The sequence below is a fragment of the Larimichthys crocea genome, chromosome XX (genome assembly GCF_000972845.2).
Source record: "Larimichthys crocea isolate SSNF chromosome XX, L_crocea_2.0, whole genome shotgun sequence".
In the NCBI taxonomy this organism is placed as follows: domain Eukaryota; kingdom Metazoa; phylum Chordata; class Actinopteri; family Sciaenidae; genus Larimichthys; species Larimichthys crocea.
In genome coordinates this window covers 16,890,383-16,907,408 of record NC_040030.1, presented here as the reverse complement: position 1 = coordinate 16,907,408, position 17,026 = coordinate 16,890,383, and the positions used below count along the sequence as shown (strand labels likewise).

The following is a 17,026-nucleotide window of genomic DNA, read 5'->3' as shown; positions in this document are numbered from 1 at the left end:
GTAGAGAGGGATTTACTACACAAAGAAAAGTCGATGTCTGATGTAATATTTGAAATATTTACTCTATAGAAGGCATCACATGTTTATGACACAGTTTATGATAGTCCACAGCAGATATATATCATCTCGGTGTGACCCACAGAGGGCTCGATGGCACAGATTGTGACTCCACGTTCACAAGGACAAGGGTTTTTTTTTTTTTTTAAACTCTGCACTCTGAACCGCTCACGTCTGTCTAAACAGAAAAAAGAAAACAGAATAAGACGGCCGAGAAATTTTTTTTTTGATTTATACAATAAAACAATAAGTCCCCTCATCTGTGACCTGGGGAAATAAAACACTTAAGCTTAAAATGTTGTGAAGAGATTAAACAGTTTAAATGAATTTAAAATGTATTTAATTACTACAAACACTTTGAGCTCTCTGTTGACCTCAAAGGTCACCTTACTAGATTTCCTGATGCTTTGACCCTCATCTCATCTCATCTCATGTAATGTTGCGAGATGTCGTTCAAAGCTCCCGGAAATTCTACTAAGTGGACTGTTTGATCGTTTGAGCGACTGAAAGCAACTTCTACATCCCAGATGTGGGTTCAGTCCTTCAGCATGTGACTTGTATAACACAGACAGCACAATAAAAAGTCTTCTAACAGCTTGGCTGCATGCGAAAAGAAAAAAGATCAACAAAAGAATCATTTGAAATTTAAAAAAAGACAAGTTGTTTTGGTAGAAGTCATCTGAACACATGCCGAGCATTAAATCACGAATGTGTCTTCATCATTGAACCGAACAACATGAGAAATCTCTTTCACGACATGAATAAAAAGATGAATAATTCAGAGTGGCACATTCAGTAATATCCCTGCTTTTTGACCTACATGTTTTTTTTTATTGTAATAACATAAATTTAGTACGTAAAATCGGATTCTTTGAAAGCTGAAACCAATATAAAAGTCTTACTTGACAGTAAACAATCTGACTTTAACAGAAGTACGGCTATAAAATTAATTTTAAAACTTTGATTCTGCATTTGTTCTACAAAATTTCTAATACTTTGATAAGCGGGGGGAATACTTTGGCAGTCAATGTTCAGAGAGACATCTGTCCTTCATAAGGCGTCACGGGGAGAACAACACGGACTTGATGTAAGCCACTGTCGTGAAGTTCAGCAACATGTTCACGTGTTCGTTCCCTGGAAGCTCTTTCAACATCACAGGCTGTTTTTGTTTCCCCACCCACCGCCCGCACTGCACGGCACTCTGCAGGTTGACCGTCCCGTCCCCGTCGCCAAACACCACAGTGGGCTCCACATCGGGGAACTTGTCCGAGTACTGGAAGCCCGCCGACGTGGGGACGCCGCTGCCGTACAAGCAGTGGACAGCCACGCCGGGGGGCGTGAGGTCGGTCACCAGGGGCTCGGTGTCCTGTCGCATAAGCCAGCCGTCTTCGAAACCGATGTCCGTGTAGAGGCGCTTGTAGTCCATGACGGTGTAGTTTGCGTGGGGCGTCTGCACCAAGACCTGGTGGTGGATGGATGGAAAACAGTTAGACTTCTTTCACCATTTGGTTACGTGTTCGAGAACGTCGTCCAAAAAAAGAGCGGGAAAATTTAACATGGGCGCTTATGGACGGAATGTTCAGAAGCTAGAGTGAGGCACATGATCGCTAGAGTGGAAAATCTGTACCAGAAAATAATGTTTAAACTGCTCTCACGGCCACAAATTTCACTCTACAGAAATAATTTGAACATCAGATTGCAGGAAAATTTGTGCTGCTCGCTCACATGAACCTGCTGAAGCTGTCAGACTTCTAGTTTTGGCTCTGTTAGCTCAGATGTGTCAGGATCACCCACCAACTGCCCCATTTACTCCCATATTAACAGAGCAGAGATTTGTGGAGGGAAAGCAGACGTACCAGTTTTTTACCTCGCTCTAGAGGTCACATTTTTTAACTTTAGCCACACAGATTATATATGTAGACGTTCAGCGAGACCTGAGGATGCTTAAAATCCTCTCTGTTCATTGATACGACCTACAGTTTGATGACAGCTGTCTGTTGTTTGAGGGTTACATTCAAGGCTTTCTCTGCAGTTTCAGTTGACAGATAGCTCCATAGCAGTCGACCAATCCGAGCAGAGCAAAAAATAATGACTGTTTCTATTTATAGCACATAACTGCAGCTGGTTGCTGGGCAGAAATTCACAAGGCTGACTGTGATTGGCTTAATTTAAGTCTCTAATATCAATCAGTCATCGCTCTGTTTTAAATGTCGGCCATTTTGTCCTTCTTTCTCGCTGACAGGCAGATACACATGCTGCTCAGGAATGTTCAGAAAGCCAAAAGCAGTGGAAGAATGAAAAGACAGAAAATAAATGTGTCAAAGAAAGACAGAGACGTGATGAAATTTAAATAACCTTGTCTGCAATCATACATGAACATGCACTGACCTGATCTTTGGGCCAGGTGTGCGCATAAGGGAGTAGCCAGGAGGTGGAGACAGCAGAGCGCTGCTGAGAGCGAATCTTCAACGGGCTAATCACGGGGATGCGGTTATTATCACCTGTCGGACAGAGAAAAGGAACCAGAGACAGAGAAGTGAGAGTGAGCCAAGATTTTCCAGCCATGAACCCAAAACAAACGAGTTTCGCTACAGATGTCCTGAGAAACTACACACAGTACTGCAGTTTGGTTTAATCCAGTGTGTGTCCGAGGTTACAGGTAGAGAAACATTTACTGAAAACAGTCTCTGCTGTAACTGAAATTTTTGCAATTTGGTCTCAGAAGTTATGAAGTAATTAGATGAGGAACAAAGACTGACTGTTCCCCTTCATGTCACATAAAACTGCACTCAACCTCTGACTGTGATCGCTAAAAGATCTCTGAACGTCTGAAATTATCCCCACCCAGTAAAATGACACCATTAAACTGTACATCCTCACCACCTCACGACTGAAAACAGCAACGGTCCGAAGGTTAAAGGTTCAGTGTGTAGGACTTAGTGGCACCGAGCAGTCGAACACTCTCCTACGCCTCACCATCTCCGTCCAAGCATGTAAGAAAACTGGCTACTGGAGAAAAATGTCGGTTCATCAACCATCAAAGTCTACTACAGAGACTTGAACATCTAATTGGCAGCTAATTCAGCTTATATATGCTTTCTTTAGGGAACATTATTAGGAATCACTCTGTCAACTTTCGTTGTAATGCTGATGATACCCAATTATATTTATTCACCGATCGAAGTCAGTTATTTAAACTTCAAGCATGCCTGAAGGACTTTAAAACTTGGATGAGCCACAATTCAACTCAGACAAAAACTGAAGTTCTTGTAATTGGACCCAAACACCTCAGAAACTCTTTCTAAATATATAGTTCTTCTAGAAGGGATCACCTCGGCCTCCAGCTCCACCGCAAAGAATCTTGGAGTTATCTTTGATCAGGACATGTCCTTTAACGTCCACGTCAAATCAGGTGCACCCTGTCCCTAGCTGCTATGTGTTGTGCTGTGTTGTTGGCACTTATTTTCTACTTTCCTTGTGTTTATTTTAGTGTTTTAAACAATATTTGTACGGCATGAACATGTTCTAATGTAGAAGTTGTAAACTTTGCGAACTGTTGGACTTATGCTCGCTTCACTTCCCCTTTTCGTTCTCGACTGGTTATTTTAATCAGGTGTTAAGAGCGTGCGTGGCTGTACATGGTGTTACATAAAAACAGAGACGAATATTAATACATGGACTGTTTTTTATTAGTCTAACCCAAACTAATATTATGTGTACATCAGCACACTGAAGCTGTTTCCATCTCTTACCAGAGGTGAGCACACGGAGGGTCTTGGCCACCCCGGCCCATGGTGGTCCCAGAGAGATGAAAGCCTTGATGTATCGGTCTTTCCAGGCCTGAGGCTGCTGGTTGAGGAAGTACAGGGTGTACATGTTGCCCATGCTGTGAGCGATGAGCACCACGGGCCCGCCGGCCTTCTCCGCCATCTCTTCGATCATCTTCTGCAGCGCCAGGAAATATTCTTTATTCTCGTCTGATAGAGGAAGGAAGAACGACAGAGAGGTGAGTCAACAAAGTTTCCCTGCTGGGTGTCAAAGTCCCTGAATTTCCATCGTCAGGCTGGATCGCTTTCAAGATCTAATGTTTGATTCCTTCCTGGTTTGGCAGTTCGGTTGCTCCGCCTCAACTCTCTGTGATTTACAGAGTTTCCTGATGGACAGTGAAGTAAACTGCTGACAGCTGTAGCTGCTGTTAGCTCATGTAAGCTCAGTTTGTTAGCTCAGTTTGTTGGCTGCCCAGACTGAGAGCTCAGAGCACCGGGGGAGTGTTAGTGTTTGTACCACTGGCGTTTTGGACCCCCGGGAAGAAGAAGAGGAGGTTTACAAGGAATGCTGACAGGAAGTGGAGCTCGTGTCGTGCCAGAACAGGAGCTGTGTACTATATAAGTTAGTATCATGGGTCACGTTAGCTGCTAAACTCATTTGGAAAGCTATAAATAACCCATCCACTCACAGTGTTCTGTTAGTGATAATGTTGGCAGGCAACCCTGACAGTATTTTGTTACGTTAGCTTGCTTAGGAGTGTAGATGGGGAGTAGAGTGGGAGTGTTGTGCCAGAACCGGAGTTGGACAAGCAGACGCTGTAAACTGGCTCAGCAGGTCTTACAGGTTTGTCATTTATGAGGTTGCCAACTGGTTTTGTGTGTGCATGGCTGCTTACTGGGAGCTTTCCTCCAATCATAGGGAGCTCCTCTGACATCATCGTCTCTGGTGTAGCCCCACTCCACCATCGCCTGCACTATAGAGAAGAAATACATGCCTAGGAGACAGACAAACACGCACAAACACAGGGGAAGAAAATAAAGCGTCAAAAGTGATAATCTGATTCCCGTTTGTCCGTCTGTGTGAGGACATTTTGTTTTGAACTCACCCACGCTGCGTTTGCTGGGGTCCAGATACTCCAGCGAATACGTCTGTCCGAAACCCGGGACACGGATGTCCACGCCCGGCGGGGCCTCGGTGGCATGTGTGGTCCTGTTGTAGATCAGCCTGCACACAAACACACACAAAATGTCACATGGAGAATCAGTTCTGCATCTGTGGTGAACCACACACGCACGCGCACACACACAATAACAAGAAGCACTTCCCATTTAAATTCACCGTTTCTCCACCAGCTTCTTCGTCACTTCCCGAAACTCGTTTTTATTTTAATCTCATGCAGATCTGAGAGAATCTGTTGGTTCCAGACTTTTAGCTATGCAGATTTTACATATTGTTCCTTTAACTTTGAGGTGTTCAAACTCTAAATCAGGCCTTCATCAGAAACTGACACTCCATGACTCAGACATTTATACCTTCACTGTGTCTGTTAGCCCACTACACCATAACAAGCACAAACCTGTAGCGGGACGCTCCTGTCTGTCATTAAAATAAACTAGTTGTTACTTTGAGGTGTGGCACGGTGGTGCAGCGACGTAGACCTCCCTGTGTGAAGCCTGTACGGGTACTCCGGCTTCCTCCCACAGTCCAAAGACATGCAGCTTATTGGGAGCTATTGGTGTGAATGGTCGTGTAACTGTCCCAGAGACCGATTTCAATGATCTCAGAGTTTTTCCTCACCACTGTCAAGTGCTTGCTCATGGTGGGAATTGTCGAGTACGACTAGACCTGCTCGGTGTGGAAAGTGTCACGAGATAATGATGATTTGGTGCTATATAACTTAAACTGAATTGAATATTTATATATGCTGATGTGTGTTTGTGCTGGTTTGTGTCCAATCGTAGTATCGAGCTCGTTTTAACGTCATTCATCCATTCTGTGTTTTTTAATGTTTAAGAAATGTTTTCTTTTTGTCGTTGGATTTCCACTACGTTATATTTCTATCTGTACAGAATACTTTCAGGTTTGCCTGTCGAGGTCCCAGCTAGCTGTATTTACAGTGGCTTGCAAAAGTTTTGACTAAATTGGCTTTTTTTGGGATTTAATGTAACAGACATACACAAAATAGTCCAAATTGGTGAAGCCAACATTTTGTAGGGCCACCTTTTAGAGCAATTACAGCTGCAAGTCTCTCTGTATGTTTGGTACATTTAAGTCATACCACAGATTCTTAATTGGATTCAACTTTTTACATTGTTTTTTATTCGTATCTTTGCACGTTTAATTTAAACTCAATTTTAACGTGTGTTTACTGTCCCATAAAAATGTCTTGCAGTCTTGTGCCACTTACTCATGCGAGTCTGATCATGTGATCACATTTCCACTCTTTACTCACAATGTCTTGATTTCAAAATAAGAGCACACTGTTAGCCAAGATAACAAATCAACGCCCCCGGGCTGCAGAGGAAGTCTGAAAAAAAACATGCATTGCAAAGCAGCTTTAAATTGCATCATTTTGATCCAAACAGAGGACATGATAAAAAAACTCATTATGTGGCTAATGGCTGATGGAGATGGACGTTATCTCTTCCTTTGTTTCCCTCCATACCTCATCGATAAACCGAGGGTCCAAAGTGTAGCTTGATAACTGTTCAACCAGGTCGTCGAACCCATGTGCTCAATCTATACAACAACGACACCCACCACGGCGTGAACGTAAAGAACCTGTACCTGATGTTGTCGATCCAGCAGTCTATAGCAACGGGCACCAGCAGCTCCAGGTTGAGCCATAGGGTGAAGAAGGTGTCCGTCTTCTTGTAGCAGATGTAATGGACCACGCTGGGTTTATCCAGCTTCGCCTCCAACTGGTTTCCCAGATCCCCTGGAACTGGAGCAACACGAGCAATAAGTCACAGACATCGACATCACAAAGCGTGGCTTCATATCAGACTCTTTTATATATTCACAGCCTTTCTGTTTGCCTGTAACTGGTAATATTCTGTTCTCTCACTCTTATCGCACATGCTGTGGTTACAAACACAGATAAGAGCCCACCCAGGCCTCCAGAACTGTACTGATTTAAACTGCCTTTATAACTCTTAACCTGGTTTATACACAGAAATGTACACGATTTAAACTCTTAACTGTTGGAGTCTGGAACGAGACTCCTGCAGTATGCTGAGAACTTTAATAGCTGCAGAGCTGCAGAGTCATATGACCGGAGGACAGGCTGGTGGTAAACAACACACAGACAGCTCGCAGTGGGCATGCTAACAGATCTCATAAAAACATGTCGATATTAATGTGACACAAACAGCAATTTAATCTCTGAACAAACCATGACTCAATACATTTTCACTACAGCACAAACAGAAGTACTACAAACGATGACAGGCCATAACATGAACAAAAGCATTAAGTAAATAAACATTGGATTAATATCTGATGAGCCGAATTAAACAGTGGATCAATACAACTTTAATGACGTGCTAATCTTTACTGTCAACCTTATAAAACATCAAAACAAAGCCAAGAAAAGATACATTGATATAATTTTAAATGGAGTTTGGCCTGAGTTGAGTTAACCTTTACCGTAAACTTTAGAAAACATGGAGGATGCATATCTTTACAACTTTACATTTAACGTTTTGTAAACTTTACAAAACTTTGTACATTTATAGGCTGTGTTTTACAGACATACATCAACATGTTGATGTATGTCTGTATGTATGTACATGTTGATGAGTTGAATTTTCAAATGTAACCAAAATTTTATTGGCAACGTGCATACGATGGAAGTTAAGCTTTACTGTAATCTTTACAAAATGTCAAATCATGTCACGATTTGACTATCTTGACTTTTGTAGGCTACATTTTTACAGACATGCATAAACACTGGATCAATGTGTAATATGCGAAATTAAAGAGTGGTCATATACAAATATAATCAAGTGTCAAGCTTTACTGTAAACTTTACAAAACGTCAAATCATGTCATGATAAACTTTACAAATCCAGTAAGAAGAAGATAAATTGGCACAATTTTAAATGGAGTTTGGTCTAACTTTTACCGTAAAGTTTATACAGGGTTTAAATCGTGTAAAGAATCTTGACTTTGCTAGGCTCTACTTTATTATCGTACATACAGATTAGATTAATGTCTGATAGCCGAATTAAAAACTGGACAAATACTGCTTTAATTAAGTCTTAAGCTTTACTGTAAACTTTACAAAACGTCAAATCATGTCACGATTTGACTATCTTGACTATCTTTTGTAGGCTACATTTTTACAGACATGCATAAACACTGGATCAATGTGTAATATGCCGAATTAAAGAGTGGTCATGTACAAATTTAATCAAGTGTCAAGCTTTACTGTAAACTTTACAAAACGTCAAATCATGTCATGATAAACTTTACAAATCCACTAAGGAGAAGATGAAGAGTTTGGTCTGACTTTTACCGTAAAGTTTATAAAGGGTTTAAATCGTGTAAAGAAAGGGTGACTATCTTGACTTTTATAGGCTGTATTTTATTGTCTAACATACAGATTAGATTAATGTCTGACAGCCGAATTTTAAACCGGACAAATACTGATTTGATCAAGTGTTAATCTTCACTGTAAACTTTACAAAACCGTAAATACAGTGAGGAGAAGATAAGTTGGTATAATTTTAAACGGAGTTTGGCCTGGGCTGGTTTTTGCAGTCAGTTGCGTAACTCCTTTGTCAGCAGACATTACCGTGAAGAGGACTGTTCACACTTACTGAGGACCACGGGAGATCTCGGGGGTTGACAGGACTTGTCTCCGGGACATTTCTCCAACGGTCTCCCGCCGCTCGGACCCGACAACAACAACAACAACAACACACCGACGTGCAGCAGCGACGTGCAGGAGGCGGTTATCCGGTGCCAAGCCGCCATGGCTCCTGATGTCTCATAGCCAGGCGGACATGTTCCCGTCCCCCGGGTTTGTTTGTTTGTCTTTGGTGGGATTCAACCCGAACGTGGACGATGATCAACGAAGAACAAGAAAGTGATGATGATGGTCACGAGGTACAGATTACAGAGCAACGCATCCGGCAACGCAACTTCAGCTATCTGCAAGTCAGAAGTCATCGATCACAGATGTAGTGGGACCGATCACATGACCCGACACACGTGACTGTTACAACAGTGTGCACTTTATTATGAGTGGAACAGCTGTGTCATTAGGAGGAAGTGATGTCATCTTTATTTTTTTAGGTATACAGATGACATCATCATGTACCAATCAAATAAAGGTCTTAAAGGTCCAGTGTGCCGCCGAGTAGCAACAAAAAACTGCAGTTCCTCTAACGTCCACCTGAGGCTGGCTCCAGAAGTGAGTCAGTCTCCATAAGTCCCCATGTTCAAATGTCCAACTTCACAGCAGAAATAAACATGTTTACAGCCTGGTACAAAAAACTGCAGTTCCTCAAACGTCCACTTGAGGCTGGCTCCAGAAGTGAGTCAGTCTCCATAAGTCCCCATGTTACACAGCAGAAATAAACATGTTTACAGCCTGGTACAAAAAACAGTTTTGGTCTCTGTAGCTAATTTCCCCGTTCATGACAACTGTACTGAGGGTGAATTTATATACAACTCACCTGTTCACATTATATTAAGGCTTAAAGTTATGCAGGATTAAGAGCGGGGACGCTTTGATTGACAGGTGGGCGTGGTCACAGGTGGTTTGTTTGGGCAACCAGTCGACACTCAGCCGCTTCAGGGCTGACAGGAAGTCAGCCTAAGAAACATCACAGGCAAAATAAAACACCCTGTGCGGGCTAAAAGGGAAACAATGTAACTACGTAGCATATTTGCATGTTTAGAAGCACATCAACCAAAACGCTTCTGAAACGCTGCCGGTGGGTTTGTAGTCAGGTGGAGAATGGGCCGCGATGTGAAGGAGACGTAAAACATAACAACTCTTATCATTCATATTAAGAGCCGCTGAAACACTGGACCTTTAATTACCCATAAAATATGATTTGTGTGATCACAAACAATAATAATAATAATTATAATAATAATGCCTTTTTTTAGGAAACAAACCAGAAATATGTTTTGTGTTTGTTTGTTTTTGTGTCAAAGAAGTGTAACAAGATTTGAATGAATGGTGAATACACACTGTCATACATTACTATGTTTGTATTTATTGTATTAATTATGAGCTCTGTGATCACCGAAAGTCTCATTCTGAAACACAAAATAAACAGCATGTACATAAAAACAGACAGATCAGTCTTCAGCCTTGAGCTAGAGTAAGGAGGTCACTGTCCTGGGCTGAGGCGGGTCAGGGTTAGATTACTACTTAAGAACTTTACAGATTACATGGAATGTTTTTATGATACTTAAACAATAAAACTATGTAAAAATCCAGCACTCCAGTGTTTTAAACTCTTAAACGTTGTTATTTATCGAGAGATTGGATGTCGATCTCTTTGGGCGTGTCTGAATTGCCCTCCAGGATATCCTGGATCAGGTTGAGCACCTTTTCGTGGAACACTATATCGAGGTGTGCCAGCCCTCGGTACTCCGTGACATGGACGGGCTTCTCCTGCTGCCCCGCCCAGCCTTTGCATTGACTCATACTGAAGCTGTCCACCGTGTTGTCCCCGTCGGCGTAAACAAAGTCCACCGGGTCGCCATTGGGAAACTCCTCGTCGTAAATGTACGTTATGGGAGTTGGCAGCCCGACGCCGTACATGCACCACACCTCGACACCAGGAGGGTGGAGGTCACCTGTGAGGTTCTTGGTGTCCTCCCACATGAACCTGCAACCGACAAGATGATAGAGGTGAGAAGGATAGTACAAGGACCAAGACGGTTAATGTTAGCTCAGTTTGTTAGCCGGACTGCCCGGACTGTGAGCTCAGAGCACCAGGGTAGTGTTAGTGTTTGTACCACAAGAAGAAGAAGAAGAAGAAGAAGAAGAAGAAGAAGAAGAAGAAGAGGAGGTTTACAGGGTGTCATGCCAGAACCGGAGCTGGGCACTACATAAGTTTGTATCATGGCTCACGTTAGCTGTTGAACTCATATGGTAAGCTATAAATAAGGCTCAGGCAGAGGAGCAGAGAGTGAAGAGGACGCTGACAAAGGAAGCTAAGAAGAGAAAAGGAGAGAGTGAGCGAGCAAGAAGCCGCCGGACAAGAGTAAATGTGGGACTGACTTTTAGTGGTTGGTGAGAGCTTGGTGAAATAAAAGGCTGAAAGACAGACGCCGAGCTGGGCTGACTGCTGCTGGACTAGGCAGTGATATCAGCTGCTGCTGGGGACCTGGATGATGTATGTATGACCCCTCCAGATTGTCTAATTTAAGTCAGTAATGGACTGAGTTTGGGTCACTTGTTATGATGCTGTAACTTGTTAATATTTATCTTCCTCCTCGTTGCATCGTGATTACACAAGAAGACTGGATTAATATGAGTGTCACACTAAAGCTGTTTGTTACCAGCCATCCTCATAGTTGATGTCTGTGAAGAGGCGCTGGTAGTCCTGGTTGGTGTAGTTAAAAGTTGGTGTGGAGATGAACACGTGGTCCTTCGGCCAGACTTCCTCTGACGGCAGCATCCAGGGGTTAGTGGTCGTCATCCTCTGCTCCTCGCGGATTTTGATGTTGGAGATCATTGGGATGCCGTCATTTTCGCCTGCAACGTTAAAAAATACGAGAGGTTACGGGTCAGGATCAGATCTGTTTAAAAGCCTCTTCTGTTCCGAGTGCTGTGTACCTGACGCCAGGACTCTGAGCGGTTTAACAGCGCCCCCCCATGGAGCACCCAGGGAGATGAAGCCCTTGATGTACTTGTCCTTCCAGGCCTGAGGCTGGTGGTTGAGGAAGTAGAGGACGTAGTGGCAGCCCATGCTGTGTCCCAGCAGGTAAACCGGCTGCTGGTGCTCGTCGTACATCTCCTCAACCAGGTCCTGCAGCTTCGTGAAGTACTCCGAGTTCTCATCTGGGGGAGGACGGATAACAGGAGGGTTACCGGCCGATGGCATATTCTCTGGATCGCTATCATTTCTGATAATTGGCACAGTGGGTGTAGTTGTTGGTTTCACTGTATTTTACCTATTATTTATATATTTCTTCATTTTCGTTACCACAAGTTAAGTTATTCTTTTGTTTAATAAACAGAAACGCATCTGGCGTAATTTTGGTTACGTGTTCGAGAAAGTCGTCCAAAAAAAGAGCGGGAAAATTTAACATGGGCGCTTATGGACGGAATGTTCGGAAGCTAGAGTGAGTCACATGACCGCTAGAGTGGAAAATCTGTACCAGAAAATAATGTTTAAACTGCTCTCACGGCCACAAATTTCACTCTACAGAAATGATTTGAACATCAAATTGTAGGAAAATTTGTGCCGCTCACTCACATGAACATGCTGAAGCTGTCAGACTTCTAGTTTTGGCTCCGTTAGCTCAGATGTGTCAGGATCACCCACCAACTGCCCCATTTACTCCCATATGAACTGAGAGCAGAGATTTGTGGAGGGAAAGCAGACGTACCAGTTTTTTACCTCGCTCTAGAGGTCACATTTTTTAACTTTAGCCACACAGATTATATATGTAGACGTTCAGCGAGACCTGAGGATGCTTAAAATCCTCTCTGTTCATTGATACGACCTACAGTTTGGTCAGAGCGGTCTCTTGTTTGAAGGTGAACTTTGAAGGCTTTCTCTCTCTCAGCAGCTTCAACTGACAGACACAGCTGCTGTTTGTTGCTCTGCTCTGATTGGTCGAATGCAGCTGGTTGCTGGGCAGAAATTCACAAGGCTGACTGTGATTGGCTTATTTAAAGTCTCTGTCTAATATCAATGACAGTCAGTGCTACAGTTTGAATGTTAGTCATTTTGTCCTTCTGCCTGTCATGCCTCTGAACCTGAGTGGTACAGCTTGTGGTATTAATACTGTACTTACTTAGTACTGGTAATAATATAGTATGAGCAAGACACTGGTGACTGGTGGACTGTAGCACCTCAGTGCTAAATAAATGCTGGTAGATGAGTGAGAGTTCTTGATACTTACTAGGAGCTAATCTCCAATCGTACGGCGCTCCTCGGACGGTCTCATTTCGGGTGTAGCCGATGTTCACCAAATGTTGCACCATAGTGTAAAAATAACCTGCAAAAATCAATAGTCATGAAACCTTTGGACATTTCTCTATGTTTCAACAAAGAAATACATCAATAGATTTTTTATACAAGCTCCATTTGTATGTTTCTCTCACCAGCCAGTTTGTTAGAATCGAGAAACTCAATAGGATATGTCTGCCCAAATCCTGGCACCCGCACCTTCACCCCCGGGGAGTTGGATGACCGCCGAGTTGTTCTGTTGTAAACAAGTCTGGGGCGCACACAAAAACACTGTTGTCAGTCTAATGTGGGTCTAAAGAACAAAAAGTATTGTGTTTCACAAAGAGAGACATTAAGAGTCAGCCACTGTTACCTAATGTTGTCAATCCAGCAGTCTACACCTATAGGCATGAACATGTTGAGGTCAATCCACAGGGGGAACCAGTGCTCGGTCTTCTTGTAGCACATCCAGTGGACCAGCGTCGGCTTGTTTATTTTAGCCTCCAGACGGTTCCCCAAGTTCCCCGGCACTGCAGACACAAATACACACACACACGAATATGAGTGGAAGGTAAACACTGAAATGTGTCCTGGAGGAGGTCACGAGAAGTTTAGTGAAACAGGAGGAAGAAAAAGACTTTACAATGTGAAGAGTTTATAAAAATCACTCTTTACCCGGACATGTGCGAGCTGACGAGGGATTGCCTCATTCAAGAGGTCACTCACTAGCTGACTGACCTTTGACCTGCAGCCTGTGCTGCAGTAGGTTACTACGAGGCATGAGCGGCTCAAAGGGGAGAACAGCTACAAAGCTACAAATACAACATTTATTATCATTATATATTATATTATATTATTATTGTTATTAGTTATTTTGTCAGCTAAGTGTGTTAGCTAACAGCTGCAGATGCTCATTCAGAGTTGTGTTTATATAAGTCAATATATATATATAACTTTGTCTGGCAGGTTGTGTTCTTCTGGTCTTCTAACAACTAGAACCAGAAGATGGAACCGACGTCTGCAGTCCAGAAACTGAAACAATGAGCTGAAAGACCCTAAAAACCTCTGCAGAGCATCACTTTGATCATCACATTACACATTTGACGTATTGTTAACATAAAATATTAGTTAATGCAACTTGAAATAACAATTTTATTTGCATCTTGTGCTGTATAAGAGGGAAATTAATGTATATTTGGGTAGAATGGGTCTCAGAAATGTAGCATCATCCCATCACCCTGTGCGACCATCCCCTCCCTGGAGGATGTACTGAACCTGACAGTGCATTTCTACACCCTTCATCACTGAGTCCATCCTCACCTCCTCCATCACCAGCTGGTACCCTGATACTCGGGGCCGAACACAAACCTCTGAAACCAGCAGTGTCCAGTCTAACAGGGAATACAGCAAACCTACCGAGATTGTTTTCTTGTCGGTATATTGTGTATGAAATCTGATCCAGTCTCACCAAAATCACTGAATAAAGTTCTAAAGTTGTGAAGTTGTGTAGACTCACAGGTTCCGATTTCACGAACCGTTACGGCCTTGAAATAAAGAATCACAATGAAAAATGAAGGAGAAATCGTGAGTAGACCGTTAGAAATTAAACACTTTTTGTTCACGCTACATCTGAAGTGTGGGTGGACAGTGAGGATGAGCATGACCACCGGATCAAGTTTTGGCCCTTTGACCCTGAAAACGCCTTCATGTGACCTAGATAAGCACGAAACAAACAGTGGGCGATGGGTCATGCAGCCTGACTGATAGCCAAGATGTCAACACACACAGATAAATATGTAAATATGGACAGCCTGATTGTTATTATTGCATTACTTTATGATAACTAATGTTTCAACAACTTTGCTAAGGGACAGTATGCAACACGAGGCACCTACTACAACAGAGTTGTCCAAAGTCAAAGGTAACGTTACTGCAAAACATGTCAAACATTTTGTCATATTGTGGCATATTTTAATACGTTCTAACGTAACACAATACTGTCGTGGGTGGATAATGTCATGCAGACTCTCGGGGCTGATCTGGCTGTAAATTGCCTGTCTTGCCTGTTGCATGTTACTTTGCTGGCTGGTTAACGTTTATTTATAGCTTTCCAAATGAGTTTAGCAGCTAACGTGAGCCATATGTAGTTCCCAGCTCCGGTTCTGGCATGACACTTGCTCCATTCTCCTCTTCCCGATGGTCCAAAATGCTACAAACACTAACAGTTCCCCAGTCCGGTAGCCCGACTAACAAACTGAGCTAACAGCAGCTATAGTTGGCAGCAGTTTACTTCACTGTCCATTGGGAAACTTTGTAAAGCGCAGAGTCACCTGATTACAAGTCAGTGTTGCTTTTAAATGAACCTCAGGAAATTATCATGGTGCGTTCAGGGCCCCAGACTTGGTGTTTAAACGCTGGGTGTGTTAACAGATATTTAATTACTCATGCAAATGAACCACTTACCGATAATGAGCGGTGGAGTGCTGTTGCTTGATACTCTGGGTTTGGCGTTTGGTGGGAAGACAACGTTGACGATCCAGAAACTCGAGGAGTGATGAAGCCCCAGCAGAAATACAACCAGCAGCCCCGAGCAGAGGTGTCGAGCGGCGGACCCCATGTTTCTGCTTCTCCAGAGCGGCTGCGGTGTGTCGGACTGTGTCGGTGTCTCTGTGCTGATGGAGGCGGGAGGGACACAGGAGGAAGGAGGGTCCAAATAAAAGATCACCTGCGGAGCTAACGCACAATAACTTATTAGGGTGATCAGCCTGCCCACACGCGCGCGCGCGCACAGGTACAGGAGGGCACCTGGGGCAAATAAAACGTGTAGGTGACCCATTGCCCCCTATTGATTCCCCACAAAACACACGTATTTATTTACACAGCGGGGTGTAAATGACTGACAGAGAGCACTGACACCGACATTATTTGTTTGTCAGTGTGTTTGTAGAAAACCAAATAAAAAAACTTTAAACCCTTTTAAAATCTTCATGTTAATGCCTGTTTATCGCTTTAAATGAACATATAATTAAAACACAGAGTATATTTAAAAATTTTTTTTTACGTTAAAACTTACTTTAAAGACAAAATGTCCACTTCACTTGACATTTAACGGTTGAATCCAGGCTGGTGATGTGCCAATCGTGAACGAGTCGGTTCAAAGAGCCTTTTGGTTCTTTTAATTTAAGGATGAGAGCCGGGTCCTGTCCGCGAGCCGTTGAGTGCTGTAAATGCAATGAAAACAATTGGCTACAGCAATTTATTGATATTAGAAATAGTGATGGGAAGTTCGGTTCTTTTTAGGGAGTCGGACTCAGCTCACCAAGAAGGGCTGGCTCTTTCCACTCCCAAATGGCTCTTCATTTTACCACCACTGTTTTGACTCACGATTTGTCTGTGTGCATGTACTTCACTTCTGTTATTTAAAACATCCTTTATACTGAAGCATTCAAAAATAAAAATCAATCAGTTAGTGTAGCCAATTGTTTTCGTTGCATTTACAGACAATGGTCTGTGAACCTATGAGCGCTGCTATGCTGGACCCCCGCCCCTCCGTGTTTGGTGGTGTTTGTCTAACATGATTGATTGCACAACTGCTGGCTGGCTCCCATTGTCTTTGAACCAGCTTGTTCGCTACTGACACATCACTAATTAGAAAGTGTAATTTTTACTTTTGAATACTTCGGTACAAAGAATATATTGAATAAATTAAGTGATATATGTGTACACACATAAATCAACAAAACAGCGCTAAATTTGGCTTAACTATGAAAGGTGTAAGTGGTAAAATGAAGATCCGAATCCTCTTGGTGAGCTGAGTCAAATGATCTGACTCCCTAAAAAGAACCGAACTTCCCATCACTAAAAACTCGCCATCGTCACCGTATCTTGGCGTTGCCATGGTTACAGGGTAGCAGAAAAATGCCAAAAGCAGTTAATTACAACATTTAATGACTTCTCGTGTTTGTTTCAGGAGGAATACGCCCCGAATAAGACTCATTAGAATATTTATTAACTTCCACTTGAGCTGAGTGTGACAAAGTATAATAATAAGG

At 42.8% G+C, this 17,026-nt stretch overlaps 2 protein-coding genes across 2 annotated transcripts; both read right to left on the bottom strand.

Moving 5' to 3' along the window:
- Nucleotides 1-43: 43 nt before the first annotated feature.
- On the bottom strand, nt 44-9,152 carry pla2g15 (phospholipase A2, group XV). The gene is made up of 7 exons (XM_010751851.3): nt 8,649-9,152; nt 6,613-6,769; nt 4,931-5,049; nt 4,721-4,819; nt 3,810-4,034; nt 2,446-2,558; nt 44-1,519 (listed from the first exon to the last, which is right to left on the bottom strand). The coding sequence occupies exons 1-7, from the start codon at nt 8,803-8,805 to the stop codon at nt 1,118-1,120; spliced, it is 1,272 nt and encodes a 423-aa protein (XP_010750153.2). The 5' UTR covers nt 8,806-9,152; the 3' UTR covers nt 44-1,117.
- An 886-nt stretch (nt 9,153-10,038) lies between these two features.
- Nucleotides 10,039-16,195, bottom strand: lcat (lecithin-cholesterol acyltransferase). The gene is made up of 8 exons (XM_010751850.3): nt 16,048-16,195; nt 15,438-15,707; nt 13,348-13,504; nt 13,130-13,245; nt 12,928-13,023; nt 11,633-11,857; nt 11,356-11,551; nt 10,039-10,679 (listed from the first exon to the last, which is right to left on the bottom strand). Exons 2-8 carry the CDS (start codon nt 15,589-15,591, stop codon nt 10,316-10,318), a joined length of 1,308 nt encoding a protein of 435 aa, XP_010750152.1. The 5' UTR covers nt 15,592-15,707; nt 16,048-16,195; the 3' UTR covers nt 10,039-10,315.
- Between the last annotated feature and the right edge of the window lie 831 nt (nt 16,196-17,026).

What these genes read in the sequence shown, in the direction of transcription:
- pla2g15 (XM_010751851.3), bottom strand. Translation starts at nt 8,805, where the DNA reads ATGGCGGCTTGGCACCGGATAACCGCCTCCTGCACGTCGCTGCTGCAC. An exon ending in TGCTGGATCGACAACATCAG is followed by an intron (nt 5,050 to 6,612) that starts GTACAGGTTCTT and finishes GTTTGTGTGCAG; the next exon opens with GCTGATCTACAACAGGACCA. An exon ending in CCCCAGCAAACGCAGCGTGG is followed by an intron (nt 4,820 to 4,930) that starts GTGAGTTCAAAA and finishes TCTGTCTCCTAG; the next exon opens with GCATGTATTTCTTCTCTATA.
- lcat (XM_010751850.3), bottom strand. Translation starts at nt 15,591, where the DNA reads ATGGGGTCCGCCGCTCGACACCTCTGCTCGGGGCTGCTGGTTGTATTT. An exon ending in CACTCCACCGCTCATTATCG is followed by an intron (nt 13,505 to 15,437) that starts GTAAGTGGTTCA and finishes TTGTGTCTGCAG; the next exon opens with TGCCGGGGAACTTGGGGAAC. An exon ending in ATCAACTATGAGGATGGCTG is followed by an intron (nt 10,680 to 11,355) that starts GTAACAAACAGC and finishes TGTCGGTTGCAG; the next exon opens with GTTCATGTGGGAGGACACCA.